Source organism: Chelonoidis abingdonii, chromosome 8, assembly GCF_003597395.2.
Source record: "Chelonoidis abingdonii isolate Lonesome George chromosome 8, CheloAbing_2.0, whole genome shotgun sequence".
Classification (NCBI taxonomy): Eukaryota; Metazoa; Chordata; order Testudines; family Testudinidae; genus Chelonoidis; species Chelonoidis abingdonii.
This window is the reverse complement of record NC_133776.1, coordinates 51,849,145-51,864,827: the sequence shown is the minus strand read 5'-3', so window position 1 is coordinate 51,864,827 and position 15,683 is coordinate 51,849,145. Positions and strand designations below refer to the sequence as shown.

The window sequence follows — 15,683 nt, the reverse complement described above, 5'->3', positions numbered from 1 at the left end:
GCTTTGAAAAATCCGGTTTCCTGATTGGTCCTCTGGTCAGGTGTTTGGTTCCCTTTGTTAACCCTTTACAGGTAAAAGAAACATTAACCCTTAGCTATCTATTTATGACAGGGCTCCCCAGCCTGGTCCCCAGATGCAAGTTCAGAGCAGTGTTCTTAGACTCAGCTGCAGCATCTCCAACCTCATGGGACCGAACACTTATATCCACATGTCTGTCAGGCCAGCTCACAGGCAGCTCCTTCATTTCTGCCCAAGGCAGGATCATTACAAGTACAGCATGTTACTGGTCAGCTTTTCTTTTGCCCCCCCTTGAGTACATACCCAGTGACCATCATGGTCACTCACCCAAACATCCCAGCAATTCACGTCTTGCCGTACCTCGGTGATTGGCTAGGGAAGGTTCAAGTGCTACAGGAGGTGAAAACTGGCCTGCAGAAGACCTGCTCTCACCTTCAGGCTAAAGATATACCGTGTGAAATCCATCTTTGCACTCGTGTCTGTCGGGGAGACCATGGAGTCGGTAATGACAAAAGTTTGCCAGCCTCAAGGAGATTAATAGACCTACTCACAACTACTCCATTAGTAGGTTCTCAGCTCCAAAACTAGGGTGGTGCCTGAGGTCACTGGCTCGATGGTGTTGTGCATCTGGATAACCCCAGCCATCTGGCTGAGAGGAAGCTGCCTCAGGAGAACAATTGAAGCAACAGAGTGTCTGTTCCTCCTGGCGTGATGAACCGGCCCTCGCGATGTTTGCAGAGTGGTTCTCTTTGACTCACCAGTCTCCCAGGGACCAGGCCTGTAAGGCAGGAGGGCATGCACATCTGGGCCGTGGACAACTCACAATTTGAATGCCTATTGCCTTGGGCAACATTAATGGTAAACAGTAGTAGCAGCCAGGGGGCTGGCAGAGGTCCCCAGCAGAGACTGCTGGAGCTCAGTGTGCTCCAGTCATGCTCCCTATACTGGAGCTGCAGGGGGCACGTGGTATGGGAGCAAGCTGTGCTGGGAGTGAGATGTGCCCTGCAAAGGGAGCAGAGTGGGGCTGTGAGCCCCCATGGAGAGTCCCCAGCACAAGACAGTGCAGACGTGCAGAGCGTTCTCTAGCACTCGAGAGTTATCGTAAGGACGCTACTGGATTTCTTTGGCCCACCTGTTTCTGTGAGTTCCTGTCGCTGTTTGTCCCTCCGTGTGGCTACAAAGATGCTTCTAAAACACAATCCGCTTTCCTAGTTGAGATGGGCCAGTGTTTTGAACAGCAACTAAAGGCACGAGGTCATCAGGAGAACCTTGCTGAGGTGGGTTCACCAGCTTTGGTATTGTGTGGCCCGTCCCTGGGCAAGAGGGGCTCATGAGCGCCGTTGGTGCTGGTGTGATTCCTGGGGAGGAAGGCAGGACACCCTGGATGCAACTGAGCTTTCAGACTGTGCATGAATGAAACGCAGAGTCAGGCTGGAGAGTTCAAAATCCACTGGTTACCTCCATTCAGGGGCCTCCTGCCCCAGGCAAAGAAACAAAGCGAGAGCTTTGCAGCTTTGAATTCTTCCATTTCTCCTCCATAGCTGGACCCTGCTGCCCTAGGCAGACCGCCGTCTGCATCCTTCTCCGGCCATCCTGTCCCAGCCCTATTTATAGTCAGTTACCTAGTGGGACCTTTCGGCACTAGGTTGGCTATTCAATGAATCCACTCTTCCTGGGCACTTTGCCAATGGCTGCCCAGTATCAGAACTGCCTCTTGTAAGCAAGCGGCCTGAGAGGCTAATGCAGACCCTGCACTCCTCTGCCAGGCTTCAGCCCAGGGCCTGGTGCAGGCAGGGCACTTGTTGGTATTCTGGGTGGTCTCCTCTTGCCCTCAGTCAGGGAGATGCCAGGTAGCTGCATCTTGCAGGGCTTCTCTGTGCCTTGCCATACCACTGATATCAATATCCATCTCTACCCAACATCAAAATGTCACTGTTAATGGGGAATCATATCCAGTGGGGGCGTTTCCCCCGGGGATCTGTTCTTGCCACACAGCTGTTCAGCTTCTTGATCAATGAACTGGGACGAAATACAAAATCACTCACTGCTGGTAAAATCTGCAGCTAACCCAAAGCTGAGCGGAGTGATAAGTAATGCTAAGGGCAGTTACGCAGAGCAGGCTGAACAACTTGGTAAGCTGGGCCCAAGCCAACATGCATTTTAATGCAGCCAAAGGCACAGGCATATATCCAGGAACAAATAGCGTAGGCCACACATTCAGGGTGGGAGATTGTATTTTGTACAGCAGTGACTCTCACCTATCGAGGGCTCCTGGCTGCTGATTGCAGAACAGAGTCCCAGCCTTTACATCCTTTTGGTCTCCTTAGTGCATTCAGAGACCCACATAGGCACAACAGGGAAATATGCTCCCTTCTGCCTGTGGCTGGCCTGAAGACTGAGCCACACCCTATCAAACATGGACCTGGCACGGTGATCTGGCACCTGGGACCATGCTGGTTACTGGAGCTTATAGGACTGGATCGAAGAGTGAACCACACCCCCTAAAAAAGCTGTCACTGGTACAAAATGCATCAGCCCATTAGCTTAGCAAGGCAGGTTGCTGAGAGCACATGGCTCCACTATACCAAGATATGCTTGGGGGCCTTCAGAGAGCAAGTTACATTCCCTGATTCTCGTAGTTCATCTGCCCCAACCCCAGCCCTTCAGCCTAAGTTAGAGCTGCTTAGGGACTGCTCTAACCACTGCCAGTTGCCTGTGGTCCCTATGGGACCACGCAACATGTGAGAAATGATGGAGTGCAGCTGTGCTCCACCTGCCCCCTTGCTCCCAATGAACCCCTCCCATCCTCCACACTGCGGGGAGAAGGGCAGCTGGTGCAAGAGCTGGCAACGCTACTGCCCACCTGCTCAGTGTTCACCCATGCCAGGGGAATTCCCTGCTGGCCAAATCCTGAGAGGCCAGAACCGGGGCAGAGAGGCTGGGCCATTGCATTCTGTTGATGGAAATTTGTGTTTTCTTCCCATCTGAGGAAAAGAGCTGTCTGAGATTGCTGAGCACACCCCACAGGCTGAGGACAAGGGGCCTCCACTCCAAAGGGGGTGCTGTTATGTGGAGACGCTGATCAGAGAAGAAAGCCACAGCACTGTCTGGTCTAATCAGAAGACAAGCATTTGTCTCTTATCTCAACATTTCTCTTCTCTGCCTCCCTCTTCCCTCTCTTGGCACCTTCCTCTTAGAGCCCCTCCCTCCACTGCCAGAGCCTCTTCCCAGCAGAGCTGAACAAGAGGTGTAGGTACTTAAAGGCCATGATCAAGTCACTTCTTAACTGTATCTTTGATAAGTGAAATAAATAACCATTGGCACAGATTCCCAAGGGATGGGCCCAAACATGCTCACCCTAGCTTTGTTTGAGCTGGGTCGCTAAGAATAACAGCATGGCCCATGGCAACACAGGCACCGGCTTGGGCTAGGAACCCGAGTACAAACTCAGCGGGTTGGACAGGATTGTGATCAGGTGGCCATCCTGAGCCGTTGCCTGTGCTGCTGTGGGCACACTGCCATTTTTAGCATGCTAGCTCAATCAAAGCTAGCAGGGGTATATTTACCCAAGCTGAAAACTCTATCTCTCCAGTCCTGTGTAAATGTTCCCTCAGCGGCTCACTATCTGGCAGGTTTTCTAGACCTCAGATCAGTCTTGTAGCTTCTACTCTGTCCCCTTTCCAGCATTTCAACATCCTTCTTGGAGAGCGGCCAGTAGAATTGGATTCTGTATTTGTGCAATGGTCTCACCAATGCTGTATGCAGAGGTAGCACCACCTCGCTGCTCTTCTGAGATGGTCCCATTTGACTCAGCGTCGAACTGGGAGAGCACGCTTAGCTGGTTTCTACCACCACCCCTTAGGCTTTTTCAGAGTCGCTGTGCTCCCAGATCTAGTCCTGCCTCCTGTAAGCGTGGCCAAGGCAGGAAACCAGGAGGGACTGGGGAAGAGACAATAATGAACAAGAGACAACCTTTGGATGTCAACTGCCTGAGTCACCTGGCCAGGAATCTTTTCTTGTGCTTTCTTTTCTCATGGAGCTTCTTATTGTAAACTCACCTTTCCGTTGTTTTGTCTTCCCCATGGGCACAAATGCATCTGACCTGTATGGGGTGAGGGCTAGTCACAGCACAGCTTTCCAACACAGGGCAGCTCTGCTGTTCCTAGCTGAGGCCCTAGCTCAGTTCCCTGGAATTAACAGGCATATGGAGCATGCCCAAAAAGACAAGGGCTCTGATCTGCAGGGCGTCCCTGGGAGGGTTGCAAAGATGGCTTTATGGGCTTTCTAGGGGCCAAAACATACTCCAGAATAAGTTACAGCAGCCAGGTGTTGCTCTAAGTTACTGCAGACCAGACCAGACCAGCAGCCTCCAGCACTGTGAGTTATCGGTTTGCCCTCAGGCCATCCCCTCCCTGGTCCCAGCACATGCCGTTTGTGATAGCCCTGCTCTGTGCGTGACCAGGCAGATTTCCCTCTGCCAGCTGCAATGCATTAAGAGCCCCTCTACACCACAACCATGGTGATGCAAGGGACTGGTGTGGGGAAAGTCTCTGTCCTTCTTGAAGCTGGTCCTGGGTGGGGAGGTGATGGGAGTACATCCAGACCTAGACACAATGGAGTCATTTCCCCACTCTCTGCTGAGCTCCCAAACACCATCCCAGCATTGGACTGAGTGTTCAGAGATACTCCCTTGCAGAACAAACCCAAGTCTGTTAGGGGTTCACAGCTCTTTCTACAAGCAAATGTCTGTTAGCCCCAGTGCCCAGGCTAAATTCCAAGGCAATGAGCTACAGTATGTTCAGATAAATTCCCCTCTCGCTGCATTTGGGCTCATGACCTGCCCCTACACTGTTAGGCAGTATTGCTGACATGTTTACAGTGGCTGCTGAGTTCCACTCCAGAGGTGGCTGCATAGTGATGAGTAACATGATCACTGTGTAAATGTCTGCTTTGTAAAGTGTCTTGTTCCTGTCGGTAAATGGATAGGAATAGAAACGAGCAGTGGTATTTAGCACTAGACCAGAGGCTGGGTGAAGGGCTATGTCTGAGGACACAAGTTCAGTCTGAACAAGGCAGGTCAGACCCTACATGCAGTGTTTGACTCTCTCTCCTCCCAGACCTCAGTGACCAGCTCCTGGAAGTGGTGGGTCTCGAGGGAGCGATGGAGATGGGACAGATCTACACCGGACTGAAGAGTGCTGGAAAGAGACTGGCCCAGTGTTCATCCGTCACCATCAGGTACTGTCCCAGCCCTCAGCCCCTGATCCAGCTCTTAATAACGCCTGCTAGACCATAGCAAATGGCTGTGACTACGTGAAAGCATCCTAACAGATACATCCAACGCCTGCCCAAGGCTCTGCTGAGATCCAGGTACCGCCCCACCTTTCTCCCCTTCACCCACTAATCCTGTAACTCCAATTTTGGCAGGTCTGCTTGTCTGGCATGATTTATTTACAGTGTTGTGGCCACATTGGTCCCTGGATATGAGTGAGACAAGGTAGATGCGGTAACACCTTGTGTTGGACCAATTTCTGTTGGTGGAAGGGTCAAGCTTGAAAGCATGTACCTTCCACCAACAGAAACTGATCCAATAAAAGACATTATTCCCCCAGCTTGTTTCTCTCTTGAGTTATGTATGGGGCTTGTACAGCTCCGAGCACAAAGGGCTCATTGGCCATGAGTAAGGCTCCTAGAACCTATGGTGATTCAGCTACCCCAACCATATTTAGTGTAAGGCTTTGCCACCTATTGCTCAGGAGTCTATTGGCCACAGTGTCTCTATATTTGCTCAGTTCTTTTACTAGGGTGGGATGGTTTGGGTTGGGTTGGTTGGCTGGTTTGGTTAGGTAGTTGTTCAGTCAGTCATTGACAAGATCATTCTTCTCTCCTTCATAGTAAAATAGTGCCGTGTTGTAGTTCCCAGCTCTTAGATACCTCCCTAGTTTTCAGTGACTCTTCAGTGATAGTTATTAGTGGGTTTGTGCATTTGTTGGCTGGCTTCCTTTACAACGAGGAACCCTCCTTTGTCACCGACTCATTGTGTGAGCCAAATCCTGAAGGTCTTACTGCTTACTTGGGCAAAGCTCTCCCTGACATCAGTGGCAGTTTGACTCATTCAGACGGCAGAAACAGGATGCAAGGACTGCAGGATTTGGCTGTGTGTGTTCAGATCTCCCCTTCCATACTTCTGATCAATAGCTGGTTTGTAGATTAGTCATTATTGAATTGGCAAAAATATTTGGACAGATGCCACAAAACCGTTTGCAGATTTCACACAAATAGTTTCAGCCGTTCACAAAATGGCTGGAGGAGGCGGTGAGGGTGTGTCCACTGCTGCCCTCCCTTCCCCTTATAACTTTTCACCCAGCGGATAGGGTAGTCACCCAAGAAGTAGGTGACCCAGGTTCATTATCTCCCTCCTTCCAGTCATTGGTGACGTAACCTTCCAGCATCTGCCTTGAGAGAGGCACTTCAGGGCAGGGGTTCCCTCCCCTGAGATCTTTGACCAGTTTCCCATGCAGCCACATTAGCTTCCCCTTGTTCCTGACATTTTCAGAGGGACGACAGACTGCTGGGCCTTAATTAGGGTGTCCTGGGGTCCTTCCGCTTTCATTCTCACACCTGGATTTTAGTACTTCATCCCTTTCCCCATGCCTTACAGACTGCAATATCAGCTGTACACCTCCACTTCGGCCAAAATGCCACTCGGCTGTACTTTCCTATAGACTCAGATCTCAGTATCAGTCCTGATTACTCAGAACCCACACACCTTCCACCCCCCTGACTCAGATCCCAGAGCTGCCCTTCCCCCAGCCAGACTGTAACCCCTAACAACATACCCACATGTACAGCCCAGGGTGCTTCTCATCCATGGAACCTTCCCCCTAGAGTTTATCATCTCCACCACGCCTCTTATTTTTTTAACTTCCGTCCACTGAAACATCAGGAATAGCCTGACTGGCAATGGGACACTGGAGCGGGGTGGGGAGGTGCAGCCCTCTGAGGTGGCACCGAACGTCTCTCTCTCCAGTGCTTGGCTGGCTGGGCCTTGCTCACATGCGCAAAGTCTAACTGATCACTGTGTGGGGCTGGGAAGGAATTTTCCCCCAAGTCAGACTGGCAGGGACCTTAGGGGAAGGGGGGCGCTTCTCCTTCCTCTGCAGCACATGGGTGTCACTTGTCAGGATTATCTGGGTCTCTCTCATGTAATCATTTTCCTGACACCGAGTGGGCCTTGGGCACTGGTGCACTTTGGTCCCTCCTGTTCTTTGCCTGTGATGCACCCTACTCTAGAGTCCTGGCAGCTGTAATAGTTTGGTCTCATGTCAGTAGCTGGGTTTGGCGCTGGGTGGTGTTGGGGGCTGCGCTATGCACGATGTCAGACTGGAGGATCTGGTGGTCTCTTCTGACCTTGAACTCTATCTGTATCAAGGACGTGGGCAGAGGCAGTGACAGACACAACAGAACTAAGAGCATTCAGTGAAGGTGCAGGGAAGGAGCAGAGAGGATCCAGGGACAGGCTGTTGACTTGGGAAAGGAAGTGATCAGATCCAGTGCCAAATGCAGTAGCTCATAAAACAAGGTGCAATCCTTGGCATGATGCCTCGAGCCTGGGGCATTACAGCAGTCTCCTGCATGGATTTCATGTGCCCAAGTCTTGCAGTTCAGGGCATGTTTTCACTTAGGGCTGCTCCAGGGCATGTCCTCCGAGTTTCCTCCCACTCCTCCAGGGAAGGTCTGTGAGCTACAAGACCCTTGGTGCAGACTGCCTGGAGAAAGGCAGCCCCTCCTGTGTTCTCACCCTGTGTCTTGTTTGTTTGTGGGTTCCAGGACAACAAAGCTGTTGCCCATGCAGGTGGATGGAGAGCCCTGGATGCAGCCTCCCTGCACAGTGAGTACACAACTGGCAGCAATGCAGACTGGATAGGGGCACAAGGGCAGGGTCCCACATCAAAAGCAGCTGCTGTTGGTTGGGTGATTTTCTCAGAGAAGGGATTTGTAATCCAAAGAAAATTCCCATTCAAATACTTAAACTACTTGACTACATCTGTCTCTTATTCCCCCTCCCCCATGACTGGAGGGGACATCACTCCGTTGCCACCTCCCTAAGCCATTGTCTCCCAGCGATTCTCCCCTTACCCCCTGCAGAAGCCTCTGAAGCCCAAGCAGTGTGATCCTTCCCCAGTCCCTGTACTCTCAGCAAGAGCACAGCAGGTGGTCTTTTTAATTTAAAAAAAAAAACAGTAAAAATTTGACTTAAATTCACAAGCTCTTGAGTCCCGACCTCCAGCACATGTACAGCTGAAGTGCAGAGCGAGAAAGAGTGCTGATGTCTGGGCTGATCCATTAGGGCAGTGGTTCTCAGACTATTATAGTGGTGACCCCTTTCACATACCAAGCCTCTGAGTGCAACCCCCTTATAAGTGAAAAACACTTTTAAATATATTTAACGCCATTATAAATGCTGGAGGCAAAGTGGGGCTTGGGGTGGAGGCTGACAGCTCGCAACCCCCCATGTAATAACCTTGCAAACCCCCCAGTTTGAGAACCCCTGCATCAGGGTGGGTGACAGGATGCACCGGGCCCTTTGAAGCCCCCTGCTGGAGGCCTCACGGTCCTGCCACACACTGCCCCAGGAAAAGGAGCAGTGAAGATGGGTCGTCCAGATCTGCCTAGATAGGCTGCAGGGAAGCAGCCTATCAGAGTGTAGCAAGCTCAGATAAAAGGAGCGGCAGGGCCGGAGCAGCTCAGTCACTGGTGCGGACCAGAAGGGTGAGAAGGGCTGTGAGACTGAAAGGCTGTGAGAACAAACAGAGAACGCTGAAGGGGCTATGTGGGACGTGGCCCAGGAAATAACAGCAACAACTATTAAAGGAGGCAGCATGTGGCTGCTAGTTGTAGGGTCCCTGGGCTGGGACCCAGAGTAGAGGACAGACCTGGGTCCCCCTACCGGACACTGGGGAAGTAGCCTAAGCCTCAAGAAGGGGATAAGACTCAGTACTAAATGCCCAAGAAAAAAGCTAGAATTTAAACAGGCCAAGAGATGGGGCTGAAGACCCTGGAGGGGGCCAACCATTGTTGAACTGTGTTACTCCAGAAGGGGTTCCTTCATGCGTTAGACTGTGTGTGACTTACCCAGAGGGCTGGGCTACTGAAATTCGCCTGATGAGGTTAACAGCCAATAGGGCACCAGGAAAAGAGTGCAGGTTCATATCCAGCCAACAGGAGGTGCTCATGAGAGGAGAGCGGCCCCCCTCATGGGATTTCTGAAAGGCTTAGGCTAAAAAATAAACCAGGGGCAAAGAAGGGGGTGCTAATTTCAGGTCCTGGCTCCCCTCTATTGGGACAGTGCAGATTAAGCTGAAGTGCCCCAGGTGACTCCGTTGATTGGGAACTGTACAGGGCCCAGCTCAGGTGTCGGGTTCCCATGCCTCACTGTCCAGATCCTCCTTCCCACTATTTCTAATGAAAAGTAGCTAGAATGGGCCCGAGCCTCAGGTGGTTCATGTCTGCACAGCTCTACTGACTCACTGGACAAGGCGGGGGCTCTGGCCCTGGAGTTGACGGGGCCTTGGGGGCTCTCTCTATACAGATGAAACCTCTGGCTTTATACTTCACCTTCCTGTCCTCCTGCCAGTGCAGGTCAGCACCACTGGTTGGCACAGCCTTAAATGAGAAGAAAGGATTTGGGAAACAATGGCTTTTAGATGCCAGCAGAAAACTCAGGTCACTTTGCGTTTTGGCTCCTTTTCCATGTGTCTGTTTCCACCCCATGGATGCCCCATGCCTCAATATCTTCAAGGCTCTGACATCATAACCGAGATTTTTCCAGGCAAGAAATGCTTGTCACGGTGTCACTGGCCGCCTGTGCCAGCTGCAGGGTCCCCAAACCTGTTGTCCCCAGAGCAGAGTATGCTGCCCATGCTGCCTCTGCAAGAAGTGCAGGCTCTGAAGCAGGGCCCCAGCCTCACCCCACATTGCACAGCGCTCTTCGTGGTTGGATTTACTGGGCAGGAATGACTGCACAGGCACAGGCTGTCTCAGCATTGCTCTGATTTCAGCAGATCTCCCAATAAACTCTCCCCTTTGTTTTAATTCAAACAAGTCAGATTTTTCTTCCCTTCCAAGCAGTCCATTCCCAGCTAAGGCAGAATCCACGCTGCCTGGGACCAGCCCCAAAAGTGTGGGGCACTAAGCAAGGAGGGGAGTGCTGACCCAGTGTGCCACAACAGCTGCCTCTGCTGGCCGGGCTCATAGGGAACTGGTTCATGGCTGCACCATTCCAGGGTGGGGTGCGATGCACATGCCATCCAGCCACCTTGCTGTGGATCATCCCATGACCCTGCCCCTGCTAGTGCAAGAGCTGAATGTGACCCCACGGTGAACACACATGACCCAGCTCGCCGTGCCTGAACAGGACGATGGCACCAGCTCTCCTCTCCCCCTCCCAAAACGCAATGCCTCTGCATCTAAAGTGATGCTTGTGAGCTTCCTGGTGGGTGGCGTCAGAGCCCTGGCAACCTGGTATTTTTGTCACTGCAGCACATTAGACTCACTGCAGTGATTGCACTTTAGAGGATGGAGATTATTAAAGCACCTTACTGGAGAAAGGGTCTCCGGGGAGAGGGGGTGTCCCTGCTCCAGAATGCCCTGGCCCAGGATCCCAGTATGATCCAGAGTGACCCAACACCTTTGCTCCATGGCATTGTGTCCTGCTGGCGGTTCACAAAGAGACACGTCCCATGCATGGCTTTGCCACATGCCTGGCCTTCTGCACTCACAAAGCTAGGAAGCCCTTAATCCAGCAACTCCCATGTCCCTGACCCATGAAGAGCAGGCTCTTTAAAGGGATGCTGCCAACCCCTGGCTGGAGGGAGAATTGCATTAACTCTCACATCTGCTGTTTGATTATTACATCTAGACTTCAGGGATATTGGATGGAATTTCCAAAAGCACCCAAATGACTGAGGAGCCTAATTCACACTGGCTGTGGATGAGACCTGAGCGCCTCAGACCCAGATCCTCCAAGGTACCTATGTGCCTAAACTCCACTGGTTTCAGTGATCAAAATACCTTGGCGGATCTGAGCTTAGATTCCAAAGTCACTGCTGAAAATGGGACCTGGGCTCCTAAATCTCTTTGGTGCTTTTCAGAATGCTTCCCCTTGTCAAACTACTCAACACTCATGTTTTGGACTCAGCTGACTTGACCCTGCCATGGAAATGCTGCTAGACAGAGTCCTGTGAGCCATCCGCCCCCATCCAGCTAACCCCTCCCTGGGAGAGTGGGCAGTATATTTGTCCAGACTGTTCCATCGTGCTGTGGCCCTTGCGCCAGCAACTTCACCCATAGCAATCCCACCTTTTTGTCAAAGCCTCTGTCAGGAACCACACGTTCCCCTTCAAGAGCCACGTGACAGTGGGGTTGAAGGCTATGGGCATGGTTTTACTCTTGCATATGTCTGGTTTCAGTCTTTTACACCACTGTGCAGTAGAGAATGCTGGCAAACGTCTTGCTGTGGCTGGCATTAGAAGAGCTGCCAACTGCACCTCCGTCCATGGCACTGAAAACCAGCCACTTTTTTTAGGAATAAAGTGATGCCTATATTCTAGAGGAGCCAGATCAGAAAGAGTTTGAGTGCAAAGGGAGGCACTCTGGGCGGGACACTAGCCATCTAGAATGCTGGCTTCTAACATAACTTGGCCTATCCGTGGAAGTGTGATTGGTGGATCCATCCTAGACATCATTGTTGACATCACAGAAGCCCATCGCCATTTGTCGTGGCTGGCAGTCTTTGCTGAGGAAACTCGAATAGCAAGAATTAGAATAGCAAGGAAGTGTTATTTACTCCTTCTCATAACACACAAACTAGGGGTCACCAAATGAAATTAATAGGCAGCAGGTTTAAAACAAACAAAAGGAAATATGTTTTCACACAATGCACAGTCAAGCTGTGGAACTAATTGCGAGAGGATGTTGTGAAGGCTAAGACTATAACAGGATTCAAAAAAAGGAACTAGATAAGTTCCTGGAGGATAGGTCCATCAATGGTTATTAGCCAGGATGGACAGGGATGGTGTCTCTAGCCTCTGTTTGCCAGAAGCTGGGAATGGGTGACAGGGGATGGATCACTTCATTATTACCTGTTCTGTTTGTTCCATCTGGGGAACCTGCCATTGGCCAGTGGCAGAAGACAGGATACTGGGCTAGATGGACCTTTGGTTGACCCAGTATTGCCATTCTTGTATTCTTAAGAATGATGTGGACCGGCACAGAGATGAATGGACAGAGCTGTGTGTTGGAGAGAGGAATCCAAACTCATGCATCTCGTCCAGGCTTTCTGTCCCTCATAAAATGTCAAGTGAATTACACGAGTTTGAGTCTTCGGAAGTCAGGAGCTAATTGGCTCTTGATGGTACTGTTGCCCTCTGGTCAGCGTGGGTTAGGTGTCCAATCCAGAGATGAGCTGAGCCTGGCTCTTTAGCTGAAGCTGTAAAGGCTCCTCCTTGCAGCAGTGGAGGTCCCTGGTTCCATCCCTAGCATGCTGGCCAAGATGGCTGCTGTCACATTCTCAGGGGACAGTCTCCTTCTGAGAGGAGTAGCCTTACTAACCCTTCTCTAAGCTGAGCCTTACTGATTGATTTGTTTTATGTATTGATTTTTAGATAAAAATTACCCACAAAAGCCAAGTGCCAATGTTGCTGGGCGCTCCCCAGAAGAGCAGCTTCTTCTTCCTGAAGAGAAGAAACCGAACTCAAGACTAAAGAAGCAAAGAAATCAAGTCCAGAGGTGACAACGCTGCATCCTGCTGGCAACTGCTGCAAGGAAGGCCTGTGAAAAAGGACCCTTCATCTCTTCAGATTTCCTGACTTCTCGTTCTGCTTTGGAAACAGCGGACCGGAGGCAGTGGTTTGAACAGCAAGTGGAAAAGAGCAGCCAATGGTTCCATGTGAAATGAGATGTGGTTTGGGTTTACATGCACACACGCACTACTGGCAGGCACCACCTGGATGGTTTGAAAAAAAATGAGATTTTTCCTAGAATGTTTCAATCGCAGGAGTGAAAACAAACTCTCAGCGCCAGGGAAGGGTTTTGTCCCTGGTGAAGCCTTAGACTCTGTAGAGAAAATTTTTAATCCTCTGAAAACAGACCAGCATTGATGAAGTATAATATCTGGCCCAACACTGCAAATGAGAGTTGGTTTCTCTCTTTTTATTTAAGCAACTAACTCCCCACCCATCCCCAAAGTTGCCAGTGAAACAGCAACCTGGCAAGAAGCCAAGTGTTATTTATTTATTGTTTAATGCTGTCCAAGGACACTGGATGTTTCATTGCACTGTCCCTGTGGTCACCAGATCCTACACATTCTAACAGTTATTTGTCTTAGCTTCAAGAATATTGAGGAGAGGGGAGACGGTGCGTTTTCTCAAACTGTTCTAATGTCATTGTTTCAGATTGCTCCACCACTAGCTTTTTTTAGGGGGGGGGGGTTAAACAGACGCAAGTTCGTCATTCAATTTCAAACCCATTTGAGTGTGAGCTATGTTTGGAGAGAGGGAGTCGGAAGGGACGGGGGAGGCCACACAAGAAGAGCCACTTTCTTGGATGCCAGAAACAAACTCAGGGTAAACAAGAGAAGACAACACTTGGAATGTATAACTGGTCAAACATGGTCCTTGCCAGGCTGCCAGCCTCCATGGCATACTGAATCCGTTTTCAACTCCACCTGTCTGCTTTTATTTATATATTTATTGAACAGATTCTTTTCCTTTAAAAAGAAAGTTTGACAGGAATGAAACTTCCCAATTTTCCCTGGCAGTTCCAGCTAAGAGAGAGGCTCAAAGTCTCCTTAACAGGAGAGTACTACTCTTAATAGGGCTGCTTTAGCCCACTGACAAATGGCCCGAGTTGAATTTTGGATGTGATGTGGCACTTAGCTTTCACTATGCAGCAAAGCGCTTATGCTGAGTCATCCCAATCCGTGGCAGGCTTGTGAATGACTTTGGAAGAGGCGCTGGTCTGGGGATGAAATCAAAGTCAACCCAGAAATAGCACTGCAGAGAGTTATTTGCTTTCTAAAGCACAACAGTGTAGAGGGGGGGGAGCAAGGGGGAGAAAGGTAAAGCATATACAGTGAAGGGAGACAAAAGCAACATGGTTGCAAACGTGAGTGTAATACACAAGGTATTTGCTACTATGCTTTCCTGCCTAGGGGACCTGCATTCATATTTGGCTTAGATCGTATGAGTGTGATGGTCTCATCCTAATTCCCATTGAATCTATGTCCTGAATATCAGACCCGCCAACGTGATGGGTTGGGAGTTAGGCAGAGTGCTGGGTCAAGATCTTCTGTGCCAGCTATGGACTGGTGACTGGGCTTGCTTATGCACACCAGCTGTGTTCATCATAGGATCCTTTTCTGCTCTCCCGATATTGCTGAGGTCCATTTAAATAAGGTATTTTACACACCATGCTACTAGTGGCTGAACAGTATAATACATCCATTACATCTCCCCCTTTAAGTTCTCTGTTTCTGCCATTTACAATATTTACGCTATCCTGCTGTCTTTGAAGTTCAGTATGGACCAGTCTGTTAAGTGTCTGAATCATACTGATTTTCTAATTGCATCCCCTGAATGTATAACACCTTGGTCATCTGGCTGTCCAGTAGTTGCTGGCTATGTTTGGCTTGGAATCATTGAGTCGTCTTCTTGTTCTGCCCGTGCCATCTGTAGAGATTGTTAACACTTACAGCATGCTCTGTTGATTGTTCTTTTGGAGGAACAATCAACAGAGCATGTTGTAGGTGTTAACAGTTTCTGTTGATCTCCCTACTGTCAGTCTTGACCACATATGATCTGGGCACTGAATTTTTTCTTCATGACAGCTACAGTTGTCAATCCCATTTCTTCATCCAATTTGAAATGAACACAGTCACCAGGTTCTAGACCCAACAGTTCTCCGAATGACTTCTGTTGTAAAAGCTCTTACAGACCTTATATCTGATTTGGCTACTCTCTGCATGTCTGGCCACTTTGGAGATAGAACTACTGCTGCAATGTTGAAAAAGAATCTGAGTTGTCCTCCCATCGGGAGTTGTGCTGGACTCCATCCAGTAGTCACTGTTGGTGTTGATCTGTAACTCAGAAGAGCAAGGAATGGATCTTCCTGCTATAGGATTTTCTTGGCTATCTGTACAGCTCTCTCAGCCTCTCCATTCTCTTGTGGGAAACTTGAGCTGCTAGTAATGTGATCAAAATTATACTTCATTCAGAATTACTTAATGGATCTCCTTTCAAAAGTCCAATAACATCAAATCCTCTGAGTTCTTCCACGTTTCCCACTAGGCCCATCATGGCTGCCATTGCTGTGGCTGAGAAGGCTGTTGGTCTGTGGTACTTTGGTCACATACACTCTGAATGCAAAGCTTTTGTCTTCGTAAGTTGTTTCTGTGGTGAACTGGCCCATGCAGTTCAGAATACCTCCAGGGCTAGTCAGAGCTGTGTCAGGTGACTTCAGCTCTGGGCGGGGTTGAATATGATTGTAAGTCCCTTTTGAGATGACTGTAACATCAGCTTCTGAGTCAATTTTAAAGTCAATAAGTCTTTCTGTGAATATTCAGTTTCACTTTCCAGGCAGGCTCTGTGTCATCACAAGGGATAGAT

General features: G+C 49.9%; 1 protein-coding gene across 4 annotated transcripts in view; it reads left to right on the top strand.

The window, feature by feature from the left end:
- Nucleotides 1-13,479, top strand: part of DGKG (diacylglycerol kinase gamma) — a 178,717-nt gene extending 165,238 nt beyond the window's left edge. For all 4 annotated transcript variants that reach the window (XM_075068609.1, XM_075068611.1, XM_075068610.1 and 1 more), the window contains 3 exons: nt 5,136-5,256; nt 7,849-7,909; nt 12,684-13,479. In XM_075068609.1, the coding sequence (XP_074924710.1) occupies nt 5,136-5,256; nt 7,849-7,909; nt 12,684-12,782 (281 nt within the window). In that variant the 3' untranslated portion in view covers nt 12,783-13,479. The remainder of the gene's footprint in view (nt 1-5,135; nt 5,257-7,848; nt 7,910-12,683) is intronic.
- Nucleotides 13,480-15,683: the final 2,204 nt, after the last annotated feature.